We start from the raw sequence: 12,410 nt of genomic DNA, 5'->3' as shown, positions 1-12,410 counted from the left end.
AGCAGCAAGCTTTTGCCTTCAATACCTTGGGCTTTTGTCTCTTGCCAGTCAGCCTGCTTTCCATGCTCGCTGATAGATTAGGAATGTGTCACTTAATCTCAAGTTGATCGGTCATATTCTGGAGGTGCTGACAAATGCAAACGTGTACATTACCACTTTATTTTGTGGTAGATATAATTAATCAACCACACAACTTTTTCTTGCTGTGGGCAGGTGTCAAGCTCCTCAACACATTTAGGTAGCCTCTGCTTGTGTGGAGTTGATAATTGGAATAGTAATTAACATTTTTTTTTAAAGATAGAGTCTTATGTACCCCCAGGCTAACTTGAATTTGTTAGTCAGTCAAGAATGACCTTCAACTTGTAATCCTCCTGCCCACATCTTCCTCATGCTTGGTTGCTGGGGGTGGAACCCAGTGCTTTGTATGTGCTGTTTAATCACTCCATTTACAAAACTGTATCTATATCCTCCTGTTTTTTCAATTCTTTACACTTTTTTTTTAATATGTCTGGTGTTTTGTCCCATGTATGTCTGGACACCATGTTGGTGCCTGGTGCCTTCAGGGGCTAGAACTGGAGTTAAAAATGGATGTGAGCTGCCATGTGGGTGCTGGGATTCAAATCCAGGTTCTCTGGAAAAGCACTTTTTTATTTTTCTATGTATACCTGACTATCGTGGACTTCACTATATAGACCAGGCTGGCCTCAAATTTGCAGAAATCCACCTGCCTCTGTCTCCCTTACGCTGGGATTAAAGGTGTGTGCCACCATACCTGTCAAATTAAAGGCATTTTCAGGCAAAAGGACAAACTATAGGACATCAGAGTCCCTTTCTGAATTATCTAAGCTGATCAACTGATAGTTCAAAATCAAAATGTTTCAGAGATCTGCTGTGTTTGGAGGTCTGTTGTAGGGAAACAGCATCTCTGTGCCCTGAACACTTGGCCCGTGTATGTATAGCCTCCTCAAGATAGAACAGAAACCCCCAGCCTCCTCTGTACAGTGAGCGTTTGGCATCTGACCTGGGTTCTGTCATTGAATAGCTTTGCATTGTACACAATGAGAGTGACTAGCAAGGGTCTGCTGCACAGGGGTGGAAGGAGATTCTTTGTGCTGTAAGAGCTGGAGGTGGCAGTGTTACAATCCAGTCCCAAGTGTCTTACCTCTGAGAGTAAGGTCATGTACTAAGTGATACTAAGTAATGTGGCTGGGCATGGTTCCCCAGCTTCCCAGTTTCAAAGTCTGGCTTTGGAACGCACTACTTCCCTGAAGATCTCTGCAGGCTACATAGTGACTTTTAATAATTTTCATTGCTGTAAGATCTCTCCCTGGGTCGTGAGGCTCACCAATTGGATCAGCAAACCCCAGGGATCCACCTATTTTTTGCCTGACTGGCATTAGAAATACAAATGCATGACATCATACCTAGCATTTTGGCTCCTGGCTGGCAATTAAATTCAGGTCTCATGCTTATGAGGCAAGTACTTTATTGACTTGAGCTATGTATCCAGCCCTGATTAGGACTGTTTACCTATTAAAACACTGTAGATGTATGTATATTGGCCTACCCCTGTAATCCTAGCACTTCAGAGACACAAGCCAGAGGATCATGAATTTGAGGCTAACAAATTCATGTACCTGGACATCCTGAGGTCTATAGCAAAACTTTCTTTAAAAAAAAAAAAAAAAAGGCAGAGCCAGGTGGATCTCTGTGAGTTCGAGGCCAGCCTGGTCTACAGAGTGAGATCCAGGAAAGGGGCAAAGCTACACAGAGAAACCCTGTCTTGAAAAAAACAAAAACAAAAACAAAAACAAAAACAAAAAATCAAGATGACTCAATGGTCAAGAGCACTGGCTGCTTTTTTTTTTTTTTTTTTTTTTTTTTTTTTTTTTTTTAATGCCGAATGCGGTTTATTGAAGGAGGGAGGAGGTCTTAAATACAGGCTTACAGCACAATGGGAGAACCCCCGGAGGACAGAAGTTCAATAATGATGTTTTACAATCTTGCATCTAAACTGTTAATGCCCATTATGCAGGATAAACAGACAAGGAACTTCCCTTAAGCATTCAGGAGGGTGAAACCTGGGAGGGAATTAGCATAGGGAGGATATCAAGGTCAAGGTCAGCAAGCAAGGCAATAGTTACCCAAAACAGGGGCCAGGGACCTACAGGTCCCCCTTTTACTAATAAATGAGCTTCTGACTTAGGTTGTGTGGGACGTCAGCAGGTCACCTTACCCATCATGGAGATGCCTACCCAGGCCACACAGGTGCTCTGTCTTAGGTTGGTGAGCGCCCCCCAGATATTACCCCTCTCTGAATACTTATTATCATACAGGCTCAATCATGTGTGAGCTGCAGAGTTAACTGCTGCCAAAGATCTCAAAAGTGGCACTGGGCTTGCAGTCTGTGTGTTCGACACAGAAAAGACCAACAGAGGTCCTATCCCACCCATAGCCAGTAGGCTAAAGGCATCTGAGCCAGTCCCTTCCTTAATGAGCCTTACTGCAAATTGGAGTCCTTATAAGATGGTATCCCAAAAGCAAATGGAACTTGAGTTTATAAATTTATAATTTTCAGAGCCAATCGAAATGTATATAACTATTGAATTAAATTTATCATGCCCAATAGAATGAAAGATTAATAACTGTGGTAGCTACTTTTGCTTCCAGGGTCACCACTGTGCTAGCTATAGTAAGCAATTATGAGATGGAAACCCAAGAAACAGTAGCAGTGGTGGCCGCCTCTGTATAACAGCAACAACAGCAGCAGCAATGTCAAATTCTCTTCTGGAGTGTGTGGGCATCCACTGGCATGGCTACAACTCCAGGAACACGAACCTCCAAGGCCCATTTTTCTTGATCCCAGCATGACTTAAGCTGGCAGCTCTGCAAAAGAACAACTAAGAACCATAAAGAAAAAACAGGCAGCTCACAAGGAGCATAACTAATGCTCTTATAATGGCTACATTTAGGCTCATAAGTTTTAAGGTATCTTAAAAATGACTCAGGTTCAATTCCCAGCACCTACATGGCAACTCACAACTGTCTGTAACTCCAGTTCCAGGGGATCTGACACCCTCACGTAGAAATACATGCAGTCAGAACATCAGTGTTCATAAAATAAAAATAAATTTAAAAACTCAAAAAAACAAAACTCCAAACTGGTGAGGGTTGTGCTGTTTACATCAGATGGCCCCAGCCAATATAAATGTGCACTTCTTTTTTTTGTTTGTTTTTGTTTTTGGGGTTTTTTGTTTTTTTGTTTGTTTTGTTTTTTATTTGTTTGTTTTTCAAGACAGGGTTTCTCTGTGTGACTTTGCAGAGCCTGTCCTGGAACTCACTTTGTAGATGGAACTCACTTTGTAGACCAGGCTGGCCTTGAACTCACAGAGATCTGTCTGCCTCTGCCTCCCAAGTGTGCCACCACTGCACCCCCCAGCCCCCCGTACTTCTTGTTTGAGGCTTTAGATTCCATGATTAACCTCACAGCTCTGTGAGAAGATATGTCAGTCATATGCACCTCCTAGTTTATAAAGTGTTCTCCATGTTCCTTGTGTGTCTTTGTGTGTATGTGTTCAGATGTGCTTGAGTGCATGCAGGTGTGCAGAGAGCCAGAGGTTGACATTGGGCATCTTCCTCAATCTCCTTCTACCTTATTTTTTTATATCTGTATAATTTTAAGATTCATTTTAATTTCATGTATACAAGTGTTTTGCTTCAATGTATGTGCATCATGGGCATGTCAGGTGCACATGGAAGTCAGAAGGGGTGTCATATCCACTCAAAGTGGAGTTAGTTACCAGTTCTTGTGAGTTGCCATGTGAGTTCAGTGCCAGAAACCAAACCTGGGTCCTTTGCAAGAGTAGCAAATGCTCTTAACTGCTGAGCCATCTCTCCAGCCCTTACCCACTTTATTTTTTTTGAGACATCTTCTCACACTGAGCTCAGAGTTCTCTGGTTTTGGCTAGGCTGGCTAGCCAGCAAGCCCCAAGGGTCCTCCTGTGTCTGCCCTTCCAACACTGGGATTAAAGGCACGTATCGCATAGCACATGGCTTTTTATGTGGGTGCTGGGAATCTGAACTCTTTCTTAAGCTTGTGTGGCAAGTACTGTATGACTGAGGCATCTTTTAAGCCTACCCTAGGAGAAATACTTGGGCTTGCTAGCCAGGCAGTCCAATCAGAAAATGGTAAACTCAAAGTTCAATGAGAGTGTCTCAGGGGAACAAGGCAGGTGAGTAATAGAGCAGGCCACCTGATGTGCACACTCCTGTACACACATTCACTGATCACATGAGTAGACATACACACATGAAATTTAGTTTTGAAGCCCTGGGCTCAGGGATTTATGAATTCACTAAGAGAGTTCAGGGCTAGTCTGTGGTACATGAACCCTGTATGAAAATTCAGCTAAGAGCTGGGTGGTGATGGCATACACCTTTAATGCCAGCACTCAGGAGGCAGAGGCAGACAGATCTCTGTGAGTTTGAGGTCAGCCTGGTCTACAAAGCAAGTTCCAGGGCAGTCAGAACACAGAGAAAACCTGTTTTCGAAAACAAAAAAAAAATTAAAAAAAAATGAGTTAAAAAATGGAAAATATGGGCTGGAAAGATGGCGAAGGGGGTTAAGAGCACTGACTATTCTTGCAGAGGACCCAGGTTCAATACCCAATACCCACATGATGGCTAACAGTGGCCTATAATTCTAGTCCAGGGGATCCAATACTCTCCCCTGGTCTCCTAGCACACAAGGCAAGCATGTGGTACACATACATGCTGACCAAACACCCATACACATAAAAATAAATAAATTAAAAAATGAAAATATAGCAGCACAGTTCAGCTGAGATCCATTTGGATGAGGACTCAGAAGCTTCCAGTCTGAGGAAACAGGATCGGCTGAGGAATTGGCAAGGTGAGGTAGCTGTGGCTTGTTCTGCTTCTCTGATCTTCCAGCATTCACCCCAATAACTGGCTCCAGGTTTGTTTTATTAATAAGTCCTTCTAACAATTCATGCTACACTCACTGGAGTGAAGACCTTTGCCTCAAAACAAAACAAAACAAAAAAATGAAAATATATCAATACAAACTTCTGCATTCTAACAGAAGAGTAAATCTACATGTAATTTGTGAGAAACCACAAGCTAGGCACTGAGGTACTAGAGAAGCAGAGGCAGGAGATTTACTTCCAGTTTAAGGACATCTCTGTCTCAAAGACACATTAGAGGGGCTGGAGAGGTCCCTCAGTGGTTAAGAGCCCTTGTTTTTGCAGAGAACTAGGTTTGATTCCCAGCACCTACATGGTGGCTCACAGTTGTCCATACTCCAGTTCAAGGGGATCCAGTGCTCTCCTCTGGCCTCTGCAGCAGCAAGCACACACTGAGTGTACATATGTACGTGTAGGGAAAACACCAATATACATAAAATAAATCTAATAAAATTTTGTTTTTATTTTATGAATAAGAGTGTTTACGTGCGTGCGTGTGTGCGTGCGTGCGTTTGTGTGTATGTGCCACATGTGTCCAGGCCAGAAGAGGGAATCAGATTCCCTGGAATTTGAGTTACAGACAATTGTGAGCTGCCATGTGGGTGTTGGGAACAGAACATGTGTCTTCTCCATGCGCAGCAAAACAACCTTTCCAGCTCCAAAATAAATAAATCAATAAATATTAAAAAGATAGCCAAACATAAACAAAAGAATGAACCACACTGGGTGGCGGTGGTGCACACCTTTAATCCCGGCACTGGGAGGCCAACCTGGACTTCAGAGTGAGTTCCAGGAAACGCTCCAAAGCTACACAGAGAAACTCCGTCTCAAAAAAAAAACAAAACTAAAAACAAACAAAGTACCACAATGTATTTTTTTTTTTTTTTGCAAATTAGAAATCACAATCTATTCTTTTAGTGATTTTATTTTTATTTTTGGTGATGGTGATGGGGAGGACTGAAACAGGTCTTGAACTCCTGTCTCAGCCTCCCAAGTGCTGGTATTACAGATGTATAACATCGTGCCCAGCTTTAGTTGATGCTTGCTTTTTGTTGTTTTGGTTTTTGCTTATTTGTTTGTTTTGGATTTTCAAGACAAGGTTTCACTCTGTCTCGAAACGCAGGTAAACAGTCTTATTCATAAAATAAAAACAAGACATAGCTCTCACTGTTCTGGATCTTGCTCTGTAGATCAGGTTGGCCTCAAACTCACAGAGGTCCTCCACCTGCCTCAGTCTCCCCAGTGCTGGGATTAAAAACGGTGTGACTACCACCACCTGCCTATCCTTGCTTTGTGTTAAACTGTTAATATGTTTTAAATGGCAGAATAGGTAGCAAAAGTTGAAGGTATATTTATAGCAGGAAAACTTAAAATCCAGACCATGAACTGGTTTGTTTTTAATTTTGAGGCTGGGAAAAAAGAGCACCAACTGTTCTGACAGAGGACCAAGTTTGGTTCCTATCAACCCATATCAGGTACCTCGTAACTGCCTGTAACTCCAGTTCCTGGGGCTTCTCTGTCTCTGGCCTCCATGGGTACTGTACTCACATGCAGATTATCCCCTCCACACATGTACACATAAATAAAATAATGAAAGTGTGTTTATTAATGTGTGGGGGTGTTTACATTGGCATGTATGTGCCACTCAGATGTGCCCAGGCTGTGTGTGGAAGTCAGAAGACAGCTCTCTGGAGTTGATTTTCTCTCTCCTCCACCTGTTTTTTTTATCTTCTGTGCTCTGTATTCCGGGCTAGCTGGCTAATAAGCTTGTAGGAGGTTCTGTTGTCAATGCCTCCCCTTTCACTGGGGGTGTAGGAGGAGTTATAGATACCTATCATTGCCTCAGGTTTTTTTTTTTTTTTTTTTTTTTTTTTTTTTGGTTTTTCGAGACAGGGTTTCTCTGTGTAGTTTTGGTGCCTGTCCTGGATCTCGCTCTGTAGCCCAGGCTGGCCTCGAACTCACAGAGATCTATCTGTCTGGCTCTGCCTCCTGAGTACTGGGATTAAAGGTGTGCCTCACCACTGCCCAGTTTGTTTTGTCTTTGTTTTAAATTAGATCCTGTGGCTTCTGGGGATTGAACTCCGGTCATCAGTCTTGTACTGCAAGGGCTTTTATCTACCATCTGCCATGTCATCTCAGTGGCCCTGGTTTTTTTTTTTTTTTTTTTTTTTTAATTAGAACAAAGGCAGCCACATTCTCTTGCTAGTGGAACCTCAAGAATCTCAGTGTTCTCACCTGTCAGTGCTGGCTCACGCCTTTAGTCCCAGTACTGGGAGGCAGAGTTTGAGACCAGCCTGGCCTACAGAGGGAGTTCCAGGACAGCCAGAGCTACACAGAGAAACCCTGTCTTGAAAAACTTTTAAAAAAAGAAAGAAAGAAAAAAGGAAGGAAGGAAGGAAGGAAGGAAGGAAGGAAGGAAGGAAGGAAGGAAGGAAGGAAGGAAGAAACTCAGTGTTCCCAAGTGTTGTATAATGAATTGCTTTGCACTGATCTAACTAAATTTTGACTAGTTTTCCTGATGTCAAAGGAGTCAGTACAGATCATGAGTGAAGTACATATAAAAACATTGTTTATAGTGGATGTATACATTGCTTTCCTGAATTTTCTTTGCTACGGTATGATGGAATGCAGCTGGACCGTCTTCTTAGACCACCATGGGTTCCAGTTTCTACCCCAGCACGGGGCTCACCCCAAACTGCATCTTTCATCCTTTGCTGGTCTCACCATTGATCTGTATAGACACATTAAGGTTCTTCTCAGGGCTGGAGAGATGGCTCAGGTTAAGAGCATTGGCTGCTCTTCCAGAGGTCCTGAGTTCAATTCCCAGCAACCATGTGGTGGTTCATAACCATCTGTAATGAGATCTGATGCCCTCTTCTGGAGTGCAGGCACACATGCAGATAGAACACTGTATACATAATAAATAAATAAATCTTTAAAAAAAAAAAAAGCTTCTTCTCATGACCCATGAGTCATATTCTAAGAACTGGAATGGCTACTCTGTAAGAGAGAACATGGGGGCTTTTATAGGCTTGTGTTTTTGTCCAGATAGGGCATTCTGTGATTCGGATGCAGATATTTTCAGGTTCCACAGGCTTAGCCTATGCACCTGCTTCCCACTGCAAAGCATTGCTCTGCTTGCAGGGCTAGAAGATGTTTCTGGTGTGTAGAAACCAGTGTTGCTTCAGTGTGGGGAAGAGCTTTCCAAAAGCAGCAGTTTTCTAATTTGATGGGTCTTTAGAATGACCCAGGGTTTAAAAAATACCACAGCTCAGGTCATCAAGAAGGCTCCGCAGGTAAAGGCTCTTGTCTCCAAGCCTGATGACCTTAGTTCAGTCCCCAGAACCTATATAAAGGTGGAACCTACATATCCACCCCCAAACGGTACATACATACATGCATCAGCACCTAGCTAGAAATGATGGTCCACATCCAAATTCCCAGCTACTTGGTGGCTAAGACAGGAAGCTGGAGGTCAGTCTGGCAACACAGAGAGACCTTGTTGCAAAAAAAGAAAAACCCATGCATCCTTCTATAAGTCCCCCAGTCCTTCCCAGCACTTAACACTGTGTCCAGTCTCTGGCAGAGGGGTGAGAATCAGTTTTCTTTTTTCCTTTTTTTCTCTCTCTTCCCCCCCCCCCCCAGAGACAGGGTTTCTCTTTTCTCTTTGTAACAGCCCTGGCTGTCTAGGAATTAGCTCTGTAGACCAGGCTGCCCTTGAACTCAGAGAGATCCACCTGCCTTCTGAGTGCTGGGAGTAAAGGCAGGAGCCACCACTATCCAGCCCGGAATCAGTTTTCTTAAGTGTAGACCTCAGGGCAGAGTTAATCAGGTATGTGGCAATCTGGTTTCACCCTATGGTGGGTTACTAAGATGCTTTCCCACAGTGGGGATGAGGGCTGTGAATTCTCCATAGCTCTGCCAACATTCACTGCTTGGTTTTGCTTTAGGGAAGCAGAGTGGGGGCAGGTAGAAGTGTAGGAAGGAGAGTGAAGCATGTGATTACCCAGCTTCCTTGGAAGCCTGTGGACCCCCAGCCAACTCTGAGGGAGTTCCCACTGTTCTCTTGATGGCGGCACAGTGCCCTCTGTAGACCTGCGCCCCTTGTGAGCGCTGTAGCAGTAACCAGAGATCGAGCCAATGCCAGTGTCTTCCGGTTGCCTTTTCTTCATTCCTTTGGTCTTTATTAAATTCATCAATCTCGGGTTGGCCGATGACTCAGCAGGTAAATGCACTCAACTCACAATCCTGATGATCTGTCCTCTGACTTCCATTAGAGTGCCATGGCATAGCCCTCCATCACCCCCATCACACACACACAAAATTTAAAAAAAAAAATAGTTTTTTTAATTAAAATTAGCCATCTCTTTTCTGTCAGCAGTTGGAAATGGGTAATTTTGAAATGTTTATTCTGTCTTCTTGCATACATTAAAATATTCCACTTGAGATACTGACTTGATTTAAAAAAACTAATATTAAAACCAAGTTTAATTGGACTTTGCAGGAAGAAGATGTTCAAAACTATAAGGAATCACCCCAGTAATGGATCTCTGTCCGGAAAGTGAGACTGTTGGAGAAAATAATGAAAGTAAGAAAATTGAAGACGCAGAAGAAACGGCAGTGACTTTAGGTTGTCCAGATGAGAGAAGGGAGAGGAATCATGTTTGCTGTCTTCTCGGGATCAGCGACCTCACGTTGGAAGAGGATGAACGGGCCAGAGAGTTTGCCATCAACACCGGGTGGGAAGAAGCCGTGAGTGTCTCCTCGGGTCTTCCTCACTTGGGTCTTTACCCCAGGTCTTTTTCCAAAGTAGTTTATGTTACCAGAAATGTTGGAATGAATGTGGGAGCCTTGGGACAGAAGTGAAGTAGAGTGACAGGAGTGTGGACTCCTGGGCACACGTGGCGCATCTTTGCACGGACAGCTGAGCATTCAGTTATTCTTTCAGCATCTCGGGAGCCACCTGAGGCCTCCCTCTGTGAATGAGGATGCTGAGGCACCCAGTAGGTGAAATGCGGCACACAGAGATCACTCAACCAATAACTGGGCAGAGAGGGCTGGAATATTTCCAGCCCTGTGTTCAGTGCCTGGGAGACCCATAGGCTGTCTCCTCCTGTCTCTCAGAGCCAGGAGTGGAAGCCGACATTTAAAACTGTAAGGCAAGTGCCTTGGTAGCGCAATTTCATCAGGAATGTGGGGCCTTATGACTTAGCTGGTTGAACTGTGGGCCAGCAAGATGGCTCAGCAGGTAGAGGCACCTGAAATACAAGCCTGGAGACCCGAGTTTGATCCCCAGAACCCACAGTTTTGTGGAAGGAGAGAACTAACTCCACAGAATTGTCTTTGACCTTCACACTCACACTATGGCATGCTTATCCACACACTGGTCATACATGCCTGTGTGAATTCGCACACATACACACCCCCCCACTCACTGCCTAAATAAAAACTTGAAATAATAAGGAAACTTGGTCAAATCCAAGATTAAATGAAGAGTTTCCAGGTCATACAATAAAAAATACAGGTTGTCCTATTTGACTTTCAGATGAGTGACCCCTAACTACCTAGTGTTACATTTATCGCAGTTACAGTCCTTTATTTTTAGATGGCAGCCACAGCCAGGGGCTTCAGGGGTAGGTGGGCATAGCTGCACCTTGGGCACTCAGGAATCTTGGGTTCCCAGGACTGCTTCTGTTCCTTGCTGCCCCTCCAGCCTTTCTGAGCAACCTTCCTTGTGTTTGGGAAACTGAGCGACAGTACAAGAACTCCTTGGACGAGAACGGCAGCTCGAGTCCATAGTGCCGGACTGAATTGCCTCTGAAGGGAGCTGTCGTCAGTACTCGGGTGGCTTTCGGGTGCTACTGTCGGTGTGTCAGTAAACAACTACCCCTGCTAGTACTTGAGATCAGCATCTATGGCTGTAATACCATTGCTGTGTGAGGCTAAAATAGCAAAGGCTGGCCGGGCGGTGGTGGCGCACGCCTTTAATCCCAGCACTCGGGAGGCAGAAGCAGGCGGATCTCTGTGAGTTCGAGGCCAGCCTGGGCTACCAAGTGAGTCCCAGGAAAGGCGCAAAGCTACACAGAGAAACCCTGTCTCGAAAAACCAAAAAAAAAAAAAAATAGCAAAGGCTGGGCAGGAGTGGTATAAGTTTATGGCCAGCTAGTCTACATGATAAATAAGACTCTGTGTGTGTGTTTGTGTGTGTGTTTATGATAAGTCAATTTTAAGAAAAAAAAATGTGGTTCAAATAAGACTGCCAGAACAGGAGTGCGGCCCAAGTGGAGGCAGCAGGGCCCCAGCACAGCGAGCTCGAGGGTAACACGCTACTTTCTTGCAGGTCCACGGCTGGGGAAGGACCTCACCAACTGCCTGCATCTGGTCAAGAAAGAAAGTGAAAAAGGGAAAGGTGGGGGAAGGCACCAGTGGCGGCAGCAACTGCTTGTTCTGCATGAGCCTTTCTCAAGGGAGTCTGGAGGCTCATTCCCTCTCAGAGGTCGCGAAACCGGAGGCCGCTGCTGTGGCCGAGGTCAGCCCCGAGAAGAGCGGCAGCCCCGAGAAGTGCGGCAGCCCCGAGAAGAGCGGCAGCCCCGAGAAGAGCTGCAACAGCCCCTCCCAGGGCCCCAGCACCGCTTCCAGAGAGCCTAACAAACTGTGCTTTCCCACGTACTTGCATGGAGAAAAAAAAAGCCTGCAAATCAAGGAATTTATCTGGTGCATGGAAGATTGGGGCATCCCTGAGGCAGTTAGCAGCAAGACCTGCAGAAACCCCTGTGGAAGCACTGACCGGGGCCTCTCCATCTCCGACTCCCTCAATTCCAAGGCCCTCATGGTTCTGCCCCCACTGAAAAACTCTCCCCCCAGCAGCTTGGATGTCCTGAGTAAGAAGAGCAGGAATATTTTCTGGCAGCCGGAAGAAAAGGCGCTAAGGATGGAAAAGGAGGAGTGTGTGGCTTGTCCAGATGGATTGAAGACAGTTGATGGGAAAAGTGAAAAGAGACACTTTGAGCTGGCCAGCCACATGAAGGTCACCGACATGCTGCCTTTCTCTCCCTCTGGGGCCCAGACACACCTGCTGGGAGCAGAGTCTCCAAGGTGCTGCCTGCACTGGTCCCTCCTGCCCCAGAAGAGCTCTATGTACCCCTCCAGCCCCACCAACATCCACTATCTTGCCACCTTGCAGGTGTTGCATAAGCAGGGCGTGCAGAACTGCAGGGCCAGGCTCAAAGGCAAGGACCCCAAACCTGCCAGGAGCACCCACAAGCACCTCCTCCCAGAGGCCAAGCAGGAAAACAGGCCTCGAGCGCTAGAGAAGAAAATGTTCCCCAAACCTCTCCTGCCGTCCCTCACAGTGAGCAGAGTTGTCATCCCTGTCTCTACTCACAGAGTCCTCTGATTTGTCACAATATAATTTCCTGGGAATAA

At 45.2% G+C, this 12,410-nt stretch overlaps 1 protein-coding gene across 3 annotated transcripts in view; it reads left to right on the top strand.

Annotated features, from left to right (window-relative positions):
- The window catches only part of C5H16orf46 (chromosome 5 C16orf46 homolog), a 13,463-nt gene extending 1,053 nt beyond the window's left edge, over positions 1 to 12,410 (top strand). For all 3 annotated transcript variants that reach the window (XM_028875711.2, XM_028875712.2, XM_028875710.2), the window contains exons 2-3: positions 9,490 to 9,737; positions 11,326 to 12,410. In XM_028875711.2, coding sequence (XP_028731544.1) covers positions 9,528 to 9,737; positions 11,326 to 12,381 — 1,266 coding nt within the window. In that variant the 5' untranslated portion in view covers positions 9,490 to 9,527 and the 3' untranslated portion in view covers positions 12,382 to 12,410. The remainder of the gene's footprint in view (positions 1 to 9,489; positions 9,738 to 11,325) is intronic.

Source organism: Peromyscus leucopus, chromosome 5 (genome assembly GCF_004664715.2).
Source record: "Peromyscus leucopus breed LL Stock chromosome 5, UCI_PerLeu_2.1, whole genome shotgun sequence".
NCBI lineage: Eukaryota > Metazoa > Chordata > Mammalia > Rodentia > Cricetidae > Peromyscus > Peromyscus leucopus.
This window is presented reverse-complemented; position numbering and strand designations above follow the sequence as displayed.